Source organism: Mesoplodon bidens (genome assembly GCF_964165515.1).
Source record: "Mesoplodon bidens genome assembly, chromosome: X".
NCBI classification, from domain to species: domain Eukaryota; kingdom Metazoa; phylum Chordata; class Mammalia; order Artiodactyla; family Ziphiidae; genus Mesoplodon; species Mesoplodon bidens.
Genome location: NC_138163.1, coordinates 98,703,943 through 98,728,552, shown reverse-complemented (window position 1 = coordinate 98,728,552; position 24,610 = coordinate 98,703,943). Strand labels below are relative to the sequence as shown.

Here is a 24,610-nt window from a genome sequence, read left to right as displayed (position 1 = left end):
AAATTCACCTATTTAATCCCTACAACTACCCCTATGAGGTACGTGTTCTTATCCTTGTCTTACAAATAAGTAAACAAACATGGAGAATTTAGACAGCTTCCCAAACTAGTAAGTGGTGAAACCATTAGACCAATCCAGGCAGTCTGTCCCTGGACCCATATTCCTCTCTTTAAAGATTTTTTTTTGTAACACTTTTCCTTTTTCTTTTCTTTTCTTTTCTTTTTAAAATTTATTTATTTTTGGCTGCATTGGGTCTCCGTTGCTTCATGGGCTTTCTCTAGTTGCTGAGAGCGGGGGCTACTCTTCATTGCGGTGCGCGGGCTTCTCATTTTGGTGGCTTCTCTTGTTGAAGAGCATGGGCTGTAGGCATGCAGGCTTCAGTAGTTGTGGCTCGCGGGCTCTAGAGCACAGGCTCAGTAGTTGTGGCACACGGGCTTAGTTGCTCCTTGGCATGTGGGATCTTCCTGGACCAGGGCTTGAATCCGTGTCCCCTGCATTGGCACGTGAATTCTTAACTACTGCACCACCAGGGAAGTCCTAAAGAATATTTTTTAATAAATTTATTTATTTATTTATTATTTTTGGCTGAGTTGGGTCTTTGTTGCTGTGTGCAGGCTTTCTCTAGTTGTGGCGAGCGGGGTAGTTGTGGTGAGCAGGGGCTACTCTTCGTTGTGGTACGTGGGCTTCTCATTGTGGTGGCTTCTCTTGTTGTGGAGCACGGGCTCTAGGTGTGTGGGCTCAGTAGTTGTGGCTTGCAGGCTCTAGAGTGCAGGCTCAGTAGTTGTGGCGCATGGGCTTAGTTGCTCCGTGGCATGTGGGATCTTCCCGGACCAGGGCTTGAACCCATGTCCCCTGCATTGGCAGGTGGATTCTTAACCACTGCACCACCAGGGAAGTCCCCTAATCACTTTTAATTTCTTTTTTTAGCATATAAAACATTTGCCTGGTTCAGATATCAAACTATGTAACAGAGTACATTCAGAAAGATTCAGCTTTTGTCTCTCTTCTCCCTATTTTCTCCCCTTTCCTCCGTGCTGTTTTTTTTTTTTTTTAGTTCTTGGTTTATCCTTTTATTGTTTATGAAAATACATACAAATATGCATGTATGTGTGTGCCACTATATGTATATAAAACTCATACCTCTACCCAGGATACACTGTAACTATTTTGTTTGCCTCTGTTTATTTTAAAAAACCTTTAAAAATGACTTTTCTTACCAGAAGCGGATTCATGAGACCAGTCTGGTAAATGTATTTCATATCACTTTGCAGATATCTTCCTGAGTACTGAACTTAAATTCCTATCCCCTCTTCAGCATTTTATGTTCTGCCTCATACTTGAAATGTTTGACTTCTACAGCAAGATAAGGCAGACTCTTGCACTCTGCCTTGAGTAAAAATGCTTCTCTAGAAACCTTGGATCTGATGCTGTTTAATCTGGCTAGCTTGTAAAATTGAAATCAAGCTTACCATGTAAGTCTATTTTTTTCTAAAGGTGGAAGGGAAGATTACAGTAGTCATTGAATTTAGCCTTCATTTGCTTAAGAAAAATAGGTATGAGTTGATTGGTATTTCTGCAGTCCAAGGTTCCCCAGACTTCACAGAGTGCCTGTTCCCTGGAAGTTTGCTATTTCTGAAGCAATGGACAAGGGCCAGATTTCATTGGCCCCTTTGTCTAGAGTCTTCAAGTTACTCTTCTGTTTGGTAAATGTGTGTATTAGTTTCCTAGGGCTGCTATAACAAATTACCACAAACTGGGTGACTTAAAACAACAGGGATTTATCTTCTCACAGTTCTAGAGGCTGGAAGTCCAAAATCAGCCAGACTGCATTCCCTCCAAAGACTTTAGGGGAGATTCCATTCCTTGCCTCTTCCAGGTTCTGATAGCTATCAGCATTTACTGACTTGTGGATTAATGAATCACTCCAGTCTCTGCCTCCATGGTCATAATCCCTTCTCCTCCTCTGTCTCAAATCTCCCTCTGCCTTTCTGTTATAAAGACACTTGTTATTGGATTTAAGCCCCACCTGGATATTCCACGATGATCCTTTCATCTCAGAATCCTTAAGTGATTTATATCTGCAAAGATCCCATTTCATATAAGGTAACATTCACAGGTTCCAGAAATTTGGATGTGGACGTATCTTCTAGGGGGCCACCATTCAGCCCACTGCAATATGTTTCCAGGCTACTTAGGAAACTCTACAAAACAGACTTTCATAAGCAGTTATATCAAGTATGAAGACATGGCTTATGCTGTGTGATTATTGTTAATCCCAAAGCATGATTTTGCAATCAGTTGATTTATTTTGATAAGTGTATTGTATGGAAAATAATGAAATATTTTAGGAGGTTGAAAAATACTTGGCTCTAGTATTCTTTGCAGAGCTAAGGTAGGATTTCCCACAGGCAGTAGTTGAGCACAATTGTAAATTGCCACGGCATCTTAACCACTGTCTCATTAAAGGCACTCTGGTAATTTATAGAAATGGATCAGAGTGTTCAGCAAAATGGTGATTCAGTTTCTCCAACTAGCCACCCAGAACACTGAGCTCTGTGCAAAACATGTTAATGGATATGTCTGTGATCCTCTCTTACCTCCTTATACAAAGCATTATGTAGTAAACCACCAGTTTTTTGTTTCCTATAGACTTAGCTTTCTCCCTGCACAGTACCCAATTAACTTTAATTGGTTAGGATTCTTGGTAGGAAGGTCATTTTGTTGCCACCTCGACACCAGCATGTTTAACGTTGGTTTCCTGCTCAGGTCATATTATTCATTCTAAATCTTCCCTAAATGAAACCAACAGGCATTTGCAGAGTTGTCCCTGCAAAATAGCAAATGGAATGAGTCCTTATGCATTTAAATGACATCATTTGATTATGTGATAGTTTAGTCCTGTACTCTGTGAAATGTCAGTTTAAACAGAACTACACCAACTGAGAATTAATTGCTTTCTTGTACCATGTGCTGTGCTTCAACTTTCATGTTACACATAACTTGGACAGTGTTTCTCTTCAGAGAACCTTGATTAGCATTAAAGGCTAAAATGTTTGCTTGATGGCATCTCTTCCTTTGATAATCCAGAGATGTAGGCACATTTACCTTAAACCTGCAAGTGGTTGTTTGATTTTTTTTTTCAGAATTAACAATTAGTAGGTGAGGTATATATCAGTGTATGTATGCTTTTATATGAAAGTTTATTCCCTCATTGTTTAGACATTAACTGGGCCTTCATCAGTGAAATCAGTGCCAGGTTAGCTGAAGAACTCATGGCATTCTTCTTTCCTGTTCTTGAAAAGGCAGAATCACAAAGCCTAAGTTGCCACAGCAATTTAAGTCATGTTCCCAGGCTTGTGAGTACATTTCTGTGCCTCTCAATCATGCAGGAGCCCGTTCAATCAGAGGATAACAGTACATCAAACTTTAGATGGGTATTCATTCCCATATTGTCAGTACCTAACTGTGCTTAAGGTGCAGAAAATGGACTATAGGGAATCTCTTTGTCTCTGTAAGTCCAAGTTTTAGCTGTACCCATATCATCATCCCCTACCTCTGGCCTTTGAACTTTCCACACAGCTAGGGATCCTTTGCCAGGGGTAAAGTTAAGGCTCGCACTGGGAGCCTCTTGGCTGCCACAGTAAACATATCATTCGTGTCCTCCTCACCCCTGTGCACACTGCTGTGCAAAGTGGAGCTGTCTATACTTTGTTTCTGTTTTTGTTTTTCTTCTTGGAAAAACATTTTTTTTAATTTATTGAGGTATAGTTGATTTACAATGCTAATTTCTGCTGTACAGCAAAGTGACTTTAGTTATATATATTCTTCTTCATATTCTTTTCCATTATGTTTTTTTAACATCTTTATTGGAGTATAATTGCTTTACAGTGGTGTGTTAGTTTCTGCTTTATAACAAAGTAAATCAGCTATACATATACATATATCCCCATATCTCCTCCCTCTTGCATCTCCCTCCCACCAACCCTCCCTATCCCACCCCTCTAGGTGGTCACAAACCACCGAGCTGATCTCCCTGTGCTATGTGGCTGCTTCCCACTAGCTATCTGTTTTACATTTGATAGTATATATTAGTCCATGCCACTCTCTCACTTTGTCCCAGCTTACCCTTCACCCTCCCCGTGTCCTCAAGCCCATTCCCTACATCTACGTCTTTATTCCTGTATTCCCATCCTGCCCCTAGGTTCTTCAGAACCATTTTTTTTAGAGTCCATATATATGTGTTAGCATATGGTATTTGTCTTTCTATTTCTGACTTACTTCACTCTGTATGACAGACTCTAGGTCCATCCACCTCACTACAAATAACTCAATTCCGTTTCTTTTTATGGCTGAGTAATATTCCATTGTATATATATGCCACATCTTTATCCATTCATCTGTCGATGGACACTTAGGTTGCTGTAACTGTGTATACTTTGCAAGCCTCTCTACAAATAAATTTGAAAACCTGGATGAGATAGATAACTTACCATGGAAATACAGATTACCAAAATTGACCCCATTGGAGGTAGAAAGCTTAAAGAGATCAATTTCCAAAAAGGTAGAGAAAATTAATAAGGAACTACCCCACTAAAAAGCACCAAGTCCAGATGGTTTCATAGGGACCAGATAGTCCCAATAATTCTCAGATTATTCTAGAGCATTGTAACGCAAGGAAAATGTCCTAATTCCCTTTATGAAGCATGCATAACGCTGCTACCTAAATCTAAAAGACAGACAATACCAGAAAAAAGGAAAGAAAGAAAACTGCAGATAAATATCACTCATGAGAATGATACATTTATTTATTTAATATTTAAAAATATTAAATAAAATATTAGAAAACAAATATAATACCATATTAAGAAAATAATATATCATGACCAAATAGATATTCATTCCAGAAGTGCAAGTTTCAGTATTAAGAAATCTAATATTATCATATAACATATTAATATATCTAAGGAGAGAACTATATAATTATTTCCATATATGCTAAAGAAGTCTTTAATAAAATTCAGTACTTAGGCATTATAAAACATTCAAGAAAATAGGAACTGTAAGATACTTTCTTAACATTATAACATAAATATGGCATAGTCTTCAACCTAGTATCTTATTTCATGGGGAAACACTAGAGGCATTTCCACTAATTTCAGTAAGAAGACAGATATGCCCACTATCCCCATTACTATTCCAAATATCAGTAGAGGTATTAGTCAATGCAATTAAACAAGAGAAACCAATTAGAGACATAAGACCAAGTAAAGATGATGCAAAATTCTGTTTGCAGATGATGCAATAGTATATTTAGAAAACCTTAGGAAAGTCAATGATAAAACTAACTCAAGCCATAAAAGAATTTAGTAAGGTGGCAGGATATGAAGTTAACATATAAAATCAATAGCTTTTACAGTCAGGTGGAGGATATTAACATGCCTGGGGCATGTTGTAATGCAGGAAGTTAAGGAAATACTCAAAAAAGGGTGGGATGTGTCAAAAGAGCACAGGTGCAAGCCAACCTGAAAGAGCTCCCAGTGACCAAAGGTGGAACAATTTGAGCATCAAAATTAATAACAATAATACTGAATTGTAACCCAAAGAATAAAATAGATTCATGAGTCTATAATGATATAAATAAATAATTGAATGAATGAATGAACGAACAAACAAATAAATAAGGGAGAAGGGGCAGGTCTTTTTTACAGAGGAATTCCAATTAATAAATGTAGAACTGAGGGAAACCGAAAATCACCATTAGAATACCACAGTAATAACTGTTACAGGCAAGGTATCTATTCGTGGATGCTAAAATTAGTCCATGACAGTTTGAGGAGAAACAGGATGTTTTTATGATCTCAGAGTATCTCCTCTAAGATATTTATTAATTACAAAGGAAAATATAGTAACCTAACAGCTGAGAAAACCAGCGAGACACACTACCTTAACCAACTGATAAAGTTTAACGTCACCACTAATAAGACATTGAGATCATACATTCCTGATATAATGTGATAAGAGGGTCACAGCAACCTTTCTATGGCATTTTTGCTCAAAAATGAATAACCTCAGCGAGGAAACATCAGACAAACCCAGATTGTAGGGACATTCTATAAAATATATGACCAGTACTCTTCAGAAGTGTCGAGGCCTGGAAAGACTGAGAAACTATCACAAATTGGAGGATACTAAGGAGACATGACAGCTGCTGCAGTGTGGGATCCTGGATTGAATTCTGGAACAGAAGGACATTAGGGGAAAAATTAGTAAAATTTGAATAAGTTTTGTAGATTAATTATAGTATTATAGTAATGTTAATTTCCTGGTTTAGGTAATTGTACTCTGGTTATGTGAGATGTTAACATTAGAGGGAACTATGTGAAGGGTATATGGGAGCTCTGTACTATTTTTGTAACTTCTCTGTAAGACTAAAATTATGTCTAGGTAAATAATTTTAAAATTAGGTGATAGCTAAATAAACGATTATAAGTTATTTATTTATTTTAAAATTAATTTTTATTGGAGTATGGTTGCTTTACAATGTTGTATTAGCCTCCACTGCACAACAAAATGAATCAGCCATACACATACAGTTATCCCTTCCCTTTTGGACTTACGTCCCATTTAGGTTACCACAGGGCACTAGGTGAGTTCCCGGTGTTAAACAGCATTTTCCCATCAGTTGTCCATTTTATACATAGTATCAGTAATGCATATGTGTCAATCCCAGTCTCCCAATAAGATCATCTATACCATTTTTCTAGATTCCACATATGTACGTTATTATACAATATTTGCTTTTCTCTTTCAGACTTACTTCACTCTGTATGACACTCTCTAGGTCCATCCACATCTCTACAAATGACCCACTTTCGTTCCTTTTTATGGCTGAGTAGTATTCCACTGTATATACGTACCACATCTTCTTTATCCATTCCTCTGTATTATAAGTTATCATAGGATACTTGTTGCTTAATTTGAGAGAGTTAAGGATTCTTTGTTTTACACAGACTCTTTACGAGTAACCTGTATTGTTGATTTAAATTCAAGGAGCCCAGGAAAATAATTCAGGAAATACCCCTTTACTCTTTATTAAATCCAGAACAAGCTGGCTTCCCTGTCAGTACTTCAGACTCTTTACAAATAGAAGTTGATCTGGCCATTTACGAAGTTAAGAGACGTTTCTCTTGTTGAAGTGCAGAGTGGGTGGGGATGGTCTTTTTAAAAGGAGAACGTTAAATGGTGTTAGTTCCATAGTGATGATCTTCTCAAGGTGTATGCAATGTCTTCCCAGGTATTCCGGAAGGACCTTATCAGTGCGATGAAACTTCCAGACTCTCACCATATTAATCCTGACAGCTATTACTTCTTTGCGGATACATGGAAGGAAGAATGGGAGAAGGGAGTCCAGGTACCAGCCAGTCCAGACACTGTTCCACAGCCTTCCCTCAGGTATTTTTACGCTTGTATCTTTGATTTAGGGGATGAATGCTCTTATGGTTATCTGTGTGCTGCTTGAGGAGAGACTTTGAATGGCTAATTAAACATTTATAATGCAAAGTCACATACCATGTTCAGCAATTCACTCAGACCAATGGCAGATTATACCAGGCTAGGATAGGTCAGTAGTTGAAGTCAAGGTCATTCATTTAGGGATAATATATGTAGCTATTCACAGGATAAAACTGTTTGAAGTCCAGTCTGAAATTATGATAAGGTTTTGGAGACCAAGATTTCCCAGTCTGACACAATAATCAGTAGCATTTATTAATTAGCCTTTGAAGAGAAGCAGAGCATTAATTACATAACCCCATAATAACCCTATTAATATATAACGCCATGACAAGTTGCTTCGTTTTAATAGGGGCTTCATAGTGATAGCATCTGTAAACAGAGCGCCAAAACATACAGAGTTTGTAAAATGCATAAACCCAAATGAAAGGGGTAACCGGAATAATTGGGTTGACCATAAGCACACAGCCTTCATTTGAGAGAAGAAAGTTTAAGTAGGAGAGGACTTTTCTGACAGAGGAAGTAGTAAGTTTAGCTCCTTAAGAGTGATGACTGGTTTTGGAAGCCATTTTTTCTTACTGGTCTTTATGTTCCCAGTGCTTTGCACCAAGGCCAGCATGAAATAAAATGCTTGGTATAAGTTTGAGTGAGGGAGGGAAGGAATAGAATCAGATAAAGGGGCTGGTGGGACCTGCTGGTTACTATGAGAAATGGTACATCTCATGGTATAGCTATCTATTTCTAGTACATATTAGGTTCTTAAAGGTCAGAGACCACATTCTTGAATTCTCAGCCCCTAGCATCAGGTTCTTAGGTCTTAGTCATATTCCAGAAATGCTTGTCAAATCACTTCTAAAAACCCAAGCCCAGGCTGTCCCACCCACAGAGAGACTGTCTATGTTCTGTTAAGGAAAACTTCACAGTCTTGCCCAATACACTTACTGACCCTCACTAGTTCATCATCATTGCCACCATCCTCCTAGAAATCACAACAGCATCATGAATGAACATAGGAGTCAGGCATTTTCATGTCCTTATTGTCAGTATTTTTATATACTGTTGCAGTAACTGGGGAGCCTAGACTTCCACCTTAAACCAGCATTAATGATGCATCCCTCTCCCTCCCATCTATCATACTATCAGAGGAGACTTTAACCACTCCTTAGAGGTAATGAGGACACCTGCTCCCCCCACCCCGTGGTATCAGTGGAGGCCACATAGGGAGCGGTAGTAAGGTGCTCTTATCAATCACAGCAAGGGAGGTATCAGTGGAGGCCTAATGGGAAGCCAGAACTCTCAGCCTCACCCAGTAGTAACAAAGAGTCCCTTCCCTGGATGTCAACACAGGCCAAATGGTGAAACAGGACATATACAATCACCTGGCAGTGATGAGGTGATATCCCCCCCAATCTGGTCTCCATACCAGAGCAGTGTCAGAGGAAGCCAGTCAAAACAAAAGTTTTAAAGAAGATCCAGAGTCTCATAGCATAATCCCCCAAATGTCCAGTCTCCAGTGAAAAAAATCACTCATATAAAAAACTAGGAAGATCTCAACTTGAACAAAAATAATCAGTAGATGCCAGTACCAAGGTGACAGAGATATTAGAATTGTCTAACAAAGACTTAAAAGCAGCCATCATAAAAATGCTTCAGTGAGCAATTATGAGTACACTTAAAGCAAATGAAACAGTAGTATCCCCTCTTTCATACCTGATATTGGCAATTTTTATCTCCTTTTTTACTTGCTATAGGTTGGTCATTTTTACGGACCATTTCACAAAGCCATCTTTTTGTTTCATTATCTTTTCTGTCTTTAATTTATTTCTGCTCTTATCTCTATTACTTCAATTATTTTAGTTGCTTTGGATTTATTTTGCTCTTCTAGTTTCTTGAATTGGGAGCTTAGCTTATTAATTTGAGACATTTCTTCTTTCCAATATGAGCATTTAGTGTTAAAAATTTCCCTCTCATCACTGCTTTAGCTATGTCCCACAAATTTTGGTGTGTTGTATTTTCATTTCATTCACTTTAGTGTATTTTTTCCTTTGAGACTTCTTTCACCTTTTTTTCCCTTGGGACTTCTTTTATTTAAAAGTGTGGTTTTTACTTTATTTGGATATTTTCTTATCTCTCTATTATACTTTATTTGGATATTTTCTTATCTCTCTATTACTGATTTCTAGTTTTAATTCCATTGTATTAGAGAACACTCTGTATAATTCCAATTTGTTTCAATTTGTTGTTTATTTTATGACCCAGGATACAGTCTATCATGGTACATGTTCCGTGGGTGCTTGGAAACAGTGCCTGTGCTGCTGCTGCTGAGTGGAATACTCTATAAATGTCAGTTCAGTCCTGTTAGTTGATGGTGTTGAGTTCTTCTATATCCTGGGTGATTTTCTCTCTGTTCTATCACTTACTGACAGAGGTTGAAGTCTCCAGCTATAATCGGGGAATTGTGTTTTTCTCCTTTCAGTTCAATCAGTTTTTGTTTCAAATATTTTGCAGCCCTGTTGTTTGGTGCACATACATTTACTATCGCTATGTTTTATTGGTGGATTGATCTTTTCTTCATTATGTGATATTCCTCCCTGTCTCTGGTAATTTTCTTTGCTATGAAGGCTACTTAATCTGATATTAATGTTGTCACTCTTGCTTTCTTTTGAGTAACGTTTGCATTGTATATCTTTCTCCATTATTTTACTTTTGACCTACTTATATGCTTATATTTTAAGTGTGTTTTTGGTAGACAGCATATATTTGGATCATGTTTTTTAATCCATTCTGCCAACCTCTGACTTTTAATGGGTTTAGACCATTTACACTTAATGTAATTATTGATATGTTAGGACTTAAGTCTGCCATTTTATTTTATTATGTGTGTATGTGTGTGTTCTCTGTTTTTTATTTCTCTTGTTTCTTTTTCCTGCCTTCCTGAGGGTTACCTGAACAAATTACCACAACTTACCCAGTGTGAAATAATCATTTGAAGAGCCCCATAACCATTAATGAAATTGAATTTGTAATTAAAAACTCTCCCTAAAAATACCTCCAGCCCCAGATGCTTTCACTGGAAAATTCTTCCAAACATATAAAGAAATAAAAAGTGATGATACTGGAAGAGAAATTTGAATCAAACTAAATGTAGTTATAGAATAAATAGTTGACCATGGGAATGGGGATACACTGTTGCAGTTTGAGAGGAACTAGATATGCAGCTAGAGGAACTTAATGAAGGCAAACTTATGGACATAAAGAAAGTGATTGTGCTGAAAAGAATGAAGATGCCCCAGAGAAAATGATGCCAGAAAAAAACTGCACATTAATGGAACTCTCAGAAAATTTTTCAACAGTCAAAGCACAAAGGACAAATATTGGAAACTGATCGAAGTTCATAAAGGAGTATGACAACTTGCCAAGACATAGAAAAGGTGCTTGCTCTGTGTCATAAATTTTGTAATTAAAAGAAGGAGTCAAGCACTGTACTCTTGATAAGTTTTTACAAAGAGATAAAAGAGTTTAAATTCTCAGTGTTTCAAATTACAGTGTATTAAATACATATTGGTTTTACTATTTTTTATTTCCCTATATAGTTATAGCCAACAGTAAGAGAGTAAAATGCTTTGACAAAAATTTTAAAGGTCACTGAACAATCACAGTTTTTCCCATTGATTATTAAGATTGCTTTTCACAGTTTCAGTTTGCACAGTCATTTTTACAGTACAGTACCACTGTGCAAAGCGAGGACTACCTGCTTTAGTGACAGCAGATGAGTGGTTTTTTTGGAAGTGGATAGTGGAGCAGAAGGGTACAAGGAAACTTTTAGAGGTGATGGATGTATTTATTATCCTGGTTGTAGTTCTGGTTGCACAAATTTATATGTGTGTCGGAACTTGTTAATTTGTACATTTTAAATATATGCAGCTTAATATGTCATTTATACCTCAATAATGTTAATAAAAGTATCATCCATATATGTAATTATAAATATATATTTAAATATATAAACAATCATCACAAATAAAGGAGTGTATAGATGGTAATAAAATGTGGTAGTGGGCACATAAAGGCACAACAGTATGTGATTAGAAGAGAAAAGGAAGAAAGACAACAAATGTGACTATAAGCTACCCAAGAGCAGAACCCTTACTGTCAAATAGTAGGTTTTCAATATACATTTACTATTGTAAGGAGAATAGGATGAAGGAAGGAAAGAGGAAAGCGGTGGGTGTTAGGAAAGAAAATTAGCAAACAACCAAAAGATATTATAGTTGACCCTTGACCACATGAGTTTGAACTGTGCGGGTCCACTTATACGTGGATTTTTTTCAATAGTAAATACTACGGTACTACACAGTCTGTGGGTGGTTGAATCCACAGGTCCAGAACCACGGATGTGGAGGGCCAACTGTAAACTATATGTGAATTTTTGACTGCATGAAGTGTCAGTGCCCATTACCCCTGTCTTGTTCAGAGATCAACTGTACATTCCTACCAGCATTGTATGAGGATTCCATTTTCTCCACATCCTAACCAACACTTGTTATTGTCTGTATTTTTTATTGTAGCCATCCTAGTAGGTATGAAGTATATCTCATTGTGGTTTTGATTTGCATTTGCTTGATGGCTAATGATGTTGAGCATCTTTTCTTCATGTGCTTATTAGCCAGTTGTATATTCTTTTGGGAAGAGAGCTTTTCTACTTTATTACAAAGAGAAGAAACCTTTATGTGGTCAGAAAAATACAAGGTTGATCTTTTTTCCCTTCCTGTGGAACACTACTGTTCAAACTGCAAAGTGAATCATCTCAGTTCACCTCTTTATGTTCTATCACATTCACTTTGGAATGGCTGCCTTTGGCTGCTGAAAATCTAACCCTTTAGTGAAAAGGGTGACAAAGTCCCCTGACCAGCAGTTCTAGAATATCCCATTTTTACTTGGTGCTTCAATGCATACCTCCTATATATATCTCTTCTTTGGAGAAATTTTTCACATCTTTTGCCCGTTAGAAAAACTGGGCTATTTGTCTTTTTATTGTTGAATTGTAAAAGTTCTTTACATAGTCTAGGGTTTTTTAAAAATATTTATCTATTTATTTATTTATTTGGCTGCACCGGATCTTAGTTGCGGCACGCGGGATTTTCGTTGCCCCGTTCAGGATCTTTAGTTGCGGCATGTGGGATCTTTTAGTTGCAGTGTGCAGGCTCTTAGTGGCAGCATGCAGGATCTAGTTCCCTGACCATGAATCGAACCCAGGCCCCCTGCATTGGGAGTGCAGAGTCTTAACCACTGGACCACCAGGGAGGTCCCTAGATACAGGTTTTTTATCAGATATATGATTTGCAAATCATTTCTCCCTTTCTATGGGTTGTCTTTTCACTTCAATGATGGTGTCCTTTGAGATGCAAAAGTTTTTAATTTTGATGAAGTTCAGTTTATCTATTTTTTTTCTTTTGGTTGCTTGCCCTTTTGGTGTCATATCTAAGAAATCATTGCCTAAACCAAGATCATAAAGTTTTATACCTATGTTTTCTCCTAAGAATTCTGTAGTTTTATAAAACTCTTACATTTGGGTCTTTGATCCATTTAAGTTAATTTTTGTGTATAGCATGAGGTGTTAGGGGTCTAACTTCATTCTTTTGCTTGTGGATATCCATGTATCCCAGCTCCATCTGTTGAGCAGCTTCCGTTTTGAAAGCAATGGACACTATATCCCAACCTTACCCACCTGGTTCCACCAGGCTGCTATGAAAGAAAACACAGTTCTTGAATCACCAAGAAATCCCAGTTCCATCTTTTTAAACCCCTTTCACAAATCTACCAAGGTGACTTTTCAAAAATTTTTCCTACTTTGAACTGAGATGCTAATTTCTCTACTTTATGCTTCACTCTATCCAGATATGTTACTTTTTCCCACTATATGGGAAAATACCATATATGTTCCTTTTTTATTGGTTAATTTTACAACTTGTTATGTTAGTGTTTCTTTTTTATGTCTTTGTTGTTTTTTTTTTCATAGATTACAAATTTTGTAGAAGCTAAGGAGGTGCCTGGTAAAAGTTTGGTTATTTACACTATTGAGAGAATACTTAGATAGTTTTTGAAATTAAAAGACGTAGCTTTATTCTCAAAAGCCACAAATAAAAGTTTTTTCTTCTGACATAACTGCCAAATCTAAACAAATGTAAATGTTTCATAGCAAACCCTTGCAATGATTGCTTTTAGATTTAAAATAACAATAGTGTATTACCTTCATATAAAAATAAATGTTCACTAATAATTATTCAATTGTAAAATTCTTCCTGCCTTCCAAATTTAAAAAATTGTCAGTGTGCATTAAAAGCATGATGACATTCCTTGATTTTGTGATAAATTTTTTTTAATTTATTTTATTTTTGGCTGCATTGGGTCTTTGTTGCTGCACACGGGTTTTCTCTAGTTGAGGCAATCAGGGGCTACTCTTCTTTGCAGTGCGCGGGCTTCTCATTGTGGTGGCTTCTCTTGTTGCAGAGCATGGGCTCTAGGCGCATGGGCTTCAGTAGTTGTGGCGCATGAGCGTAGTAGTTTCTCACGGGCTCTAGAGTGCAGACTCAGTAGTTGTGGCACACGGGCTTAGTTGCTCCATGGCATGTGGGATATTCCTGGACCAGGGCTCGAACCCATGTCCCCTGCATTGGCAGGTGACTTCTTAACCACTGTGCCACCAGGGAAACCTGTGCTAAATATTTTTAATAAAGAGTGTTATAGCAGTTCACAATAGCATATGAAAAGTATCAGAATGTAAAAACAAAAATCTTTTAATATATTATTTTGGGTTGACTCCTCCATGTTAGTTTTAGTAAAATTAAAACCTCATTGGTTAGTTATTTTCTACTGATGGATATCTCTGGAGAAAATATTCTAAAATATAAATCTGTTAGAGAAATTTAAGAATGAATCTAATGTAACAAAATAGTTACTTAAGTGGAAACATACATGAAAATATTGGGAAATAATTTTTTACCATTATGTATGTATTAGGATAGGCCAACTGCTATAACAAACATCTCCGAAAGTCTCAGCATCTTAACACAATGAAGGTTTTATTTTTTGCACATGTCTCCATCCAGTGTGGGTTTGGGATGTGGGTCATCTCTGCCTGACATAGGCATTCAGGGACTCAGGCTCTTTTTATGAGTGACTCCTCTGTCTGCCAGGTCTTTTCCACTCCCTTTTCCACCCCCAAACTTGTAAATCCAGTCTGCAGGAAAAGAAAAGGCAGTATGGAGGGTTATACAGGTAGATTTGGAGGGGGGCTAGGCTTTGAAGTGGATTATCCACACATATGGCATTAGCCAGAACTCATTCACATGGCCCACATAACTGCAAAGGATACTGGGGAATGCAGTCTTGCTATGTGCCTAGATGGAAAAAGAAACAGGGTTTGGTGAACACATTAGCATTTCTCTGTTACTTGTTGGTAGTGGTATTACGAACTCAAAGCTACATGAGCATAAGAACTTTACTGATTTCTTTTTTAACATTTTTATTGGAGTATAATTGCTTTACACTGGTGTGTTAGTCTCTGCTGTATAAAAAAGTGAATCAGCTATACATATACATATGTCCCCATATCCCCCTCCCTCTTGTGTCTCCCTCCCACCCTCCCTATCCCACCCCTCTAGGTGGTCACAAAGTACCGAGCTGATCTCCCTGTGCGATGCAGCTGCTTCCCACTAGCTATCTGTTTTACATTTAGCAGTGTATATATGTCAATGCCACTCTCTCACTTCATCCCAGCTTACCCTTCTCCCTTCCCGTGTCCTCAAGTCCATTCTCTACATCTGTGTCTTTATTCCTGTCCTGCCCCTACGTTCTTCAGAACCATTTTTCTTTTCTTAGATTCCATATATATGTGTTAGCATACGGTATTTGTTTTTCTCTTACTGACTTACTTCACTCTGTATGACAGACTCTAGGTCCATCCACCTCACTACAAATAACTCAGTTTCATTTCTTTTTATGGCTGAATAATAGTCCATTGTATATATGTGCCACATCTTCTTTATCCATTCATCTGTTGATGGACACTTAGGTTGCTTCCATGTCTTGGCTATTGTAAATAGTGCTGCAATGAACACTGTGGTACATGACTCTTGTTGAATTATGGTTTTCTCTGAGTATATGCCCAGTAGTGGGATTGCTGGGTGATATGGCAGTTCTATTTCTTAAGGAACCTCCATACTGTTCTACATAATGGCTGTATCCATTTACATTCCCACCAACAGTGCAAGAGGGTTCCCTTTTCTCCACACCCTCTCCAGCATTTATTGTTTGTAGATTTTTTGATGATGGCCATTCTGACCGGTGTGAGGTGATACCTCACTGGAGTTTTGATTTCATTTCTCTAATGATTAGTGATGTTGAACATCCTTTCATGTGTTTGTTGGCAATCTGTCTATCTTCTTTGGAGAAATGGCTATTTAGGTCTCCTGCCCATTTTTGGATTGGCTTGTTTGTTTGTTTGTTTTTATATTGAGCTGCATGAGCTGCTTGGATATTTTGGAGATTAATCCTTTGTCAGTTGCTTCATTTGCATATTTTCTCCCATCCTGAGGGTTGTCTTCTCATCTTGTTTATGGTTTCCTTTGCTGTGCAAAAGCTTTGAAGTTTCATTAGGTCCCATTTTATTTTTGTTTTTATTTCCATTTCTCTAGGAGGTGGGTCAAAAAGGATCTTGCTCTGATTTATGTCATTGAGTGTTCTGCCTATATTTTCCTCTTAAGAGTTTTATAGTGTCTGGCCTTACATTTAGGTCTTTAATCCATTTTGAGTTTATTTTTGTGTATGGTGTTAGGGAGTGTTCTAATTTCATTCTTTTACATGTAGCTGTCCAGTTTTCCCAGCACCACTTATTGAAGAGGCTGTCTTTTCTGCACTGTATATTCTTGCCTCCTGTATCAAAGATAAGGTGACCATATGTGCGTGGGTTTATCTCTGGGCTTTCTTTCCTGTTCCGTTGATCTATATTTCTGTTTTTATGCCAGTACCATACTGTCTTGATTACTGTAGCTTTGTAGTATAGTCTGAAGTCTGGTAACCTCATTCCTCTAGCTCTATTTTTCTTTCTCAGGATTGCTTTGGCTGATCGGGGTCTTTTGTGTTTCCATACAAAATTGTGAAATTTTTTGTTCTAGTTCTGTGAAAAATGCCCGTGGTAGTTTGATAGGGATTGCATTGAATCTGTAGATTGCTTTGGATGGTATAGTCATTTTCACAGTGTTGATTCTTCCAATCTAAGAACATGGTATATCTCTCTGTCTGTTTGTATCATCTTTAATTTCTTTCATCTGTGTCTTATAGTTTTCTGCATACAGGTCTTTTGTCTCCTTAGGTAGGTTTATTCCTAGGTATTTTATTCTTTTTGTTGCAGTGGTAAATGGGAGTGTTTTCTTGATTTCACTTTCAGATTTTTCATCATTAGTGTATAGGAATGTGAGAGATTTCTGTGCATTAATTTTGTATCCTGCAACTTTATCACATTCATTGATTAGCTCTAGTAGTTTTCTGGTAGAGTCTTTAGGATTCTCTATGTATAGCATCATGTCATCTGCAAACAGTGACAACTTTAGTTCTTCTTTTCTGATTTGGATTCCTTTTATTTCTTTTCCTTCTCTGATTGCTGTGGCTAAAACTTCCAAAACTATGTTGAATAAGAGTGGTGAGAGGGCTTCCCTGGTGGCGCAGTGGTTGAGAGTCCGCCTGCCGATGCAGGGTACACGGGTTCGTGCCCCGGTCCGGGGGGATCCCGCATGCCGCAGAGCGGCTGGGCCTGTGAGCCATGGCCGCTGAGCCTGTGCGTCCGGAGCCTGTGCTCCGCAACGGGAGAGGCCACAGCAGTGAGAGGCCCGCATACCGCGAGAAAAAAAAAAAAAAAAAAAAAAGAGTGGTGAGAGTGGGCACCTTGTCTTGTTCCTGATCTTAGTGGAAATGGTTTCAGTTTTTCACCATTGAGAACGATGTTGGCTGTGGGTTTGTCATATATGGCCTTTATTATGTTGAGGTAAGTTCTCTCTGTGCCTACTTTCTGGAGGGTTTTTATCATAAATGGGTGTTGAATTTTGTTGAAAGCTTTTTCTGCATCTGTTGAGATGATCATATGGTTTTTATTCTTTGATTTGTTAATATGGTGTATCACATTGATTGATTTGCGTATATTGAAGAATCCTTGCATTCCTGGGATAAACCCCACTTGACCATGGTATATGATCCTTTTAATGTGCTGTTGGATTCTGTTTACTAGTATTTTGTTGAGGATTTTTGCATCTCTGTTCATCAGTGATATTGGCCTGTAGTTTTCTTTCTTTGTGACACCTTTGTCTGGTTTTGGTATCAGGGTGATGGTGGCCTCGTAGGATGAGTTTGGGAGTGTTCCTCCCTCTGCTATATTTTGGAAGAGTTTGAGAAGGATAGGTGGTAGGTCTTGTCTAAATGTTTGATAGAATTTGCCTGTGAATCCACCTGGTCCTGGGCTTTTGTTTGTTGGAAGATTTTTAGTCACAGTCTCAATTTCAGTGCTTGTGATTGGTCTGTTTATATTTTCTCTTTCTTCCCGGTTCAGTCTCGGAGGAACCTTACTGATTATTGATTTATTTATTTATTTTGGTTGCGCCTGGTCTTAGTTGTGACAGGTGGGCTCCTTTGTTGCAGCATGTGGGCTCCTTAGTTGTGACAGGTGGGCTCCTTAGTTGCGGCTTGCAGGCTCCTTTAGTTGAAGCTCACTGGCTCCTTAGTTGTGGCATGTGAACTCTTAGTTGTGGCATGCATGTGGGATCTAGTTTCTTGACCATGAATCGAACCCAGGCCCCTTGCATTGGGAGCTCAGAGTCTTAACTGCTGTGCCACCAGGGAAGTCCCAGAACCTTACTGCTTTTATTCACCCCTGTAACGCTGTAGTTGATGCTATGATCTGTACTGCCCAGATTCCCATTTAGTCTTAGGACCTGTCCACATGGTCAGGATAGTCTGACTTCTTACCTGGCAGCTCTGGACTCCAAGAGTGAGTTTTCTAAGTGATAAGAAGTGGAAGGTGCCACTCCAGCAGCGGCAATTTCATCATCTCTGCCTCCTATGACTCTTCCTCAGACACTGCTGCCTCCTATGACTCTTCCTCAGACACTGCTTGACCAGGTGGCTTGAGCAAGACCCCAGTCTGGTTATTGAGTCCAGAGAAACTGTGATTAAACACTGCTTCTTGTTCCCTTTCCTCAGCCCTCTGTGTTAACTTTGTAAGAATATAAATATATATTTTTCTTTATACAAATAAGCCAATGGAGGTAGTTTAGTGTTACTAACGTAGTATTTATAGGCTTAAAACAAATGTACTCATGGTGATTAAATGTAATTACTGTTATAGGCTTTACAAAACCATAGTGGTTCTCAGACAACACAAAGTAGAGAAGGAATTCCATGTTTTTTAAAAATTATCAAAAGGGAAACTGAGAGTCAGCCTAGACACTTGTGTCCTCAACTCCTGCTTTTCCTTCCCACCCGACCTCTCATTTTTAGTCTGTTTAATAAATGACATTTTTTTAATAAATGACATTAAAAAAATTTTTTTAATTCTACATTAATTAGGAGGAGACAACACTAACTTTACTGCTTACACAAAACTGTCAGATCCAGAATAAGAAAATGTTGGTATAAGCCAGAGAAATTATTTACATACTGTTTTTTTAAGCATAATTAGCTTCTGTGCCTCACTTTTTGCAATTTATGAAAATCTAGATGTTTAGCTAACTTCTTTTGGGAGCAAAGGAGGGAATAAGGGTGCCATTCTTTTTGGAAACTATATAATTTTAAAATAATATGCAAAGTCCAATATTATGGCAAAAAAGACTGTTACTAGCTCATTTTTACTGTTGTGCTTGAACCTGGATAGAATTTTTTTTCTAAGAAATCAATATAAATGAAGTTTGATTATCAGATTTACAAGAAATTTAAAACTACCAAAGCTTTGAAAATACTCACAAGCATTAGATTGTATATCAAACATAAAGAGAAAGTAGAGAATGGAAAAGTCTTACTAAAAATCTAGAAGCACTAGTCAAGACAACAAAAACCTCATACTCTTCAAAGCCCAAATCCCCTGAATTTTTTATGTGTAAGCATTGAACTTCAGTCTGTTTTCCCTAGGGGATTACTTGACTGTAGTTGAGATCAAAGGAATATTGACACTCATTTTAGGTAACAACATTTTGTTACCAAATTTAGCTGAATTCAAAGCAATCTTGAAAATGTACAGTTTCTTCTACAGTAAATATAAATGTATTTATGTGTGATAATCCCACAATTATAATAATTATAATTTTGGTTAAAAAAAAAGAAGTGGAAGGTGCCAGTCTTAAGGCCTGTGCTGAGAAAATGTCACAGTATTACTTCCACCATATTTTGTTAGAGCAGTTGCAGAGAGCTCCCAGACTGAAGGGGAGGGAAATAGACCCTACCTTTCAACAGAAGGACTGTCAAAGGATTTGTGACTATCTTCAATCCATCACAGTAGTAATATTTGTAATGTTTGTATTTGAGTTACTTGTCTTATTGCCTACAGAGAGATTAATCAATCAGCTAGAGAAACTTAAATATTAGTAAAACTAAGCACTTGCTTTTTATTTATTACCTAATATACAAGATTATCAAAATGCTTCAGAATTTTATTTCCTAATGAACTTACAGAAGTAATTTTGGATGTATATACATTAATTGACCTGATTCTTGGGTGCTAAAACTGAAAAGGGGTGAAAAAAGATACAACAGAGTAGGTGGAGCAAATCCTTTTAGAGTTTTTGTTCCAGCTTTCAGGTTAGGTTTTCCTTTCTGTTCCATTATCCTTTCTGCTACTCTCTTGTCCCTTAGTTTAGGGTAGTGTAGGGTATATAGGCGGTGATTGAGGGGAGGGGTACAGAGAATTCTGAAATGGAACCACCTTGCACTGTAAGTTACAGCTGTTTAAATAAGCCTTTTCATTACCACAAGGAATTTTTTGAAGTAAGTTCAACAAATAAAGATGATGTTAACCCCATTACATGTTTTTTAGGTAGACCATGGATGATTTTGATGCTCGTCAATGATAAACAAGTTTCAGATAGTTTTTGTTTTGTTTCGTGTTCATTTGTATACTTAAATTAGTTTCTTTCACAGTAAGGTTCCAATGGAAGGAAAGCAACGCTTCATGTTTGGTTAAAAGGAAGCATGCATTATAAGTTATATTACACATAAGTGGTTAATGTTATATTTATCATGTATGTGTATATGATTTTTAAATTGTAGATGAATTATTGACTTACTGTAAAAACAAAAATAATCAGAATACAAATATTAACTGTATAATACATATGCTTATACAACATGTACATATGTATGTACAAATAAATGGGAACATTCTGTAACTTGCTTTTCTCACTTAACAATATATTATCATATACTTCTGAGTCATTAGTGATACTGGAAGAGAGGATGATTAGATATCCAGAGAGGCCTGGTTCTCCTTGGAATGTAAATGTTGGACTAACTGGGTTATGGAGAGCAGTACTTTCTTCACTAAACTCCAGACTCAAATATTTAACCACCAATGCAATGTTTCCACTTGGATGTCCAATAGACATCTCAGACTTAAAGTGTCCCAAGCTGAACTAGTGATGTTCTTCCCAAACTAGTTCCACCTGTAATTTTCTACGTTTAACTAATAGCAGATTCATTCTTCCTGTTCAGTCTTTCAGGCCAAAATTCCTAGAGTCACCTTTGATTCTTCATTGCCTCATACCCCATATTCAGTATCAAAGGAGATCCCCTTGGTTCTACTTTTCAAAATATATCAGATTTCATACAGTAAGTCAAAGGAAGAATGGCCCCTAATGATAAATGGGAGCACAAGCCTGCCTCCCACTCCACTGCTATATTTCACCATCATGCTTCTCTCACCTCCCCCACTCTCCTTGCCCCACTCTTCACACACCTCCTTTCCCATTCCATTTTAGGCAGCAGCAGCCTACCATTTTGCTTTCAATTATGAGAATCAATAAAGAGCACTTTTATACACACATTTATCTTATTTAAAGTTTAAAGCAGTCTTTTGGTAGCTTTTCCAGTTGCTATTGCTGTATAAATTGTTTTTCCAGTTACTGTTGCCCCCAAACTTAGCATCAAGCAACCATGTTTTTATACTTATAGGTTCTGTGGGTCAGGAATTCAGACAGGGCACAGTGGGGATGGCTAGTCTCTGTTCTCCTATGTCTAGGGCCTCATCTGGGAAGACTTGGAAGTTTGGGGGTATCTCAGCGGCTGGGGGCTGGAATCATCTAAAGGCTTTCACTAACATGTCTGCCACCTGGGCTGGGATGACATAGAGATTGCACATGGCCTCTCCATTTGGTTTGGCTTCCTCATAGCATGACAACCTCAGCATAGGCAGACTCTCTACAGTGCTCAGACACAGGGGTCCACATGCACGTGTCCCAGCAAAAAGATGAAGCTGTTTTCCCTTTTATGACCCAGCCTTGCAATTCTCATAGCACCACTTCTGCTGTATTCTATTGGTGGAAACAGTCAAATGCCCTTCCTGATTCAAAAGGAAGGGAAATAGACTTCACCACTTGATGGGGCAGTGGGAGAGTCACATTGTAGAAGAGCGTGTGGAATTTTTAAAATACCATCTGTCACAGAGGTTGTAATTGTCTTTTGTTTCATAAATGAGGCATGGAGTCTTGTAGAGAAGCAGAGTGGCAAGATTAACAAGGGGCATCTTGGGAAACTATTCCTAGAGATATTATTGTAAGGGCCTCCTGTTTAGTTAGCTTTTAAGGCACTTATTTCAAGCCTTTAAAAAATCCATGATGTTGTGGTATTTGTGCAATTTCTGTGCTATTCACAGATGATTCTGATCCACTCATTAGGAAATGAAGCATAGTCTCTACCTGTTAAATATTTAGATCAACTGAAGACACTGAGGACTCACTGTGCATAAGACACTGGAAGAGGCTGTAGGTCGGCTTAGAGTGGTTGCAGCTTCTTTTTTTTTTTGCCTCCTCAGTGTCAACAGGAGTGTTCACATGGGCTAGAGGTAGCTGACCTACCCTGAGGAGCAGGTGGATAGGCTTTCTTTCTATGAGGCTAAGCAGGTGTGGTTGTGGGTCCTTTCACCAAAATCAGTCATCCAGAAAGTTACTACAGCATTCGTTTACACTCAAGCATCCAAATTGAAAACTGCACTTACTACATTACTCTAACAAAATTGCTCATATCTCTAGGCTTGTGAGCTTTTGCTGATTTGTTCAGTGGTCTAGTGACCATTCAAAGAGTGTCCCTCTACTAAGTGTATAGTGGCCAGAGAAGAAAATCACTGAGAGATGATCCTGGGATTTCGTCCAGCTATAGCAATGTTATGTGTACCTGAAGATGTTAAAGCTGCATTTTACAAAACCCCAAAGTAATATTTTTTCATTTATTCTCATAGACCTTCCCTCTATCGTTATAAGAATTTCTCCTTGTGAGTGTGTATTAACCACCTTTTACCCATGCATTTCCTTGCCTTTGGTATTACTGTTTTGGCCTATAATTTTTTTTATTGTCGTAGGCTCAGTCCTTAGATTCAGACCTTTAGTTCAAGATACATATGAAAGATGAGTGAGATAACATCATCATTGTTATAAATTTTGCATTGAAATATAATATACACACAGAAAGATAACTAATGCATAACTGTATAACTCCGTTTTCATGAATTAAATACACTTGCTTAACTGGCACCCAGATCAAGAAAGAGAACATTACCAGCACCCCAGAAGCCCTCCTTCTGCTCCTCCCCACTGACTTCCTTCACCATAGGTGACAGTTTTGCCAGTTTTTAACCTTCATACTGAGACTGGATTGTTTTGTTCATCATTATGGTTGTGAGATTCATCCATGCTATTGCATGGAGCATTTCCTTAAGTTTCACTTCTGTGTCATATTCCATTGTGTGATATACCACATTTTATTTATCCATTCTGCTTTTGATAGATATTTGGGTTGCTTTCAGTTTTCAGCTATTATGAAAAATGCTAATATGCACATTTTTATACATCTTTTAGGATACATATGTGTACTTTTTTGTTAAGTATATTCCTAGGAGTGGGTTTGCTAGGTCATAAGGTATGCACATGTTCAGCCATAATATCTGCCAAGTAGTTTGCCAAAATGATTGTACCAATTCACACTCCCAGCAGCAGTGGTCGATTTGCTCCATTTCCTTACAAGCACTTAGTATCTTCAACTTTTGGTCAGTCTTTTCAAGTTCAGCCATTCTGGCAGGTAATGGTGATTATGATTTCAATTTGCATTTCCGTGTTAACTCATGAGGTCAAGAACCGCCATCTGGATAGCCTTATTTGTGAAGTGTCTATTCAGGTTTTTTGCCCAGTTTTTAATTGACTTCTCTGTTGTTTTCTAATTGATTTGTAAAAGTTTATTATACATTGTTGATAAACACGTTTTTCAGTCTTGGAGGTTAATGGTTTTTGTGTCTTATTTAAAATATCTTTGTCTATCCCGAGGTCATAAAGATATTCCCCTTTGTTTTCTTCCAGAAGCTTAATAAATGTATTAGTTTAAATCAAGAATATTTATAGTCTACCTTGTTCCACATAGAATTTGAGGCAATTAAGATGAATAATTAAGCAAAATATTCTTCCTTTTAGAAAAAGATAAATCTTGAAAAATCTTAGATATTCTATAATTACCTCATAAGCCATGCACCAAAAAGCACAGCATATTTAATCTCTTGGTCTCTGGAGAATTCATATGCATGTCTTGTCCTTTTCGGTTGGGTTCATTTCAGTTGGAAGCAGGCCTCCGATAGCAGTTCCCAAATTTTTAACTTCAATTAATATTTAGAGTTCCACTTTTTTCCTCAAATACTTTGTTGTTGTTGGCTTTTAAAAACCCCATATGGTAGAAAAATTAAAATATGCAAATGTGTGTAGTTACTCACTTTATTCCACATGCATTATTTGGAATCATAACCTTTTGGAAGAATGCTTAGGAGGAAATATTCAATCTAAAATTACAGGGTGGACTATGCCTC

The 24,610-nt window shown here is 37.6% G+C and overlaps 1 protein-coding gene across 6 annotated transcripts in view; it reads left to right on the top strand.

Annotated features, from left to right (window-relative positions):
• JADE3 (jade family PHD finger 3) overlaps window positions 1–24,610 on the top strand; it is a 168,431-nt gene that overhangs the window by 106,561 nt on the left and 37,260 nt on the right. For all 6 annotated transcript variants that reach the window (XM_081222939.1, XM_081222940.1, XM_081222936.1 and 3 more), the window contains one exon: window positions 7,295–7,452. In XM_081222939.1, coding sequence (XP_081079065.1) covers window positions 7,295–7,452 — 158 coding nt within the window. The remainder of the gene's footprint in view (window positions 1–7,294; window positions 7,453–24,610) is intronic.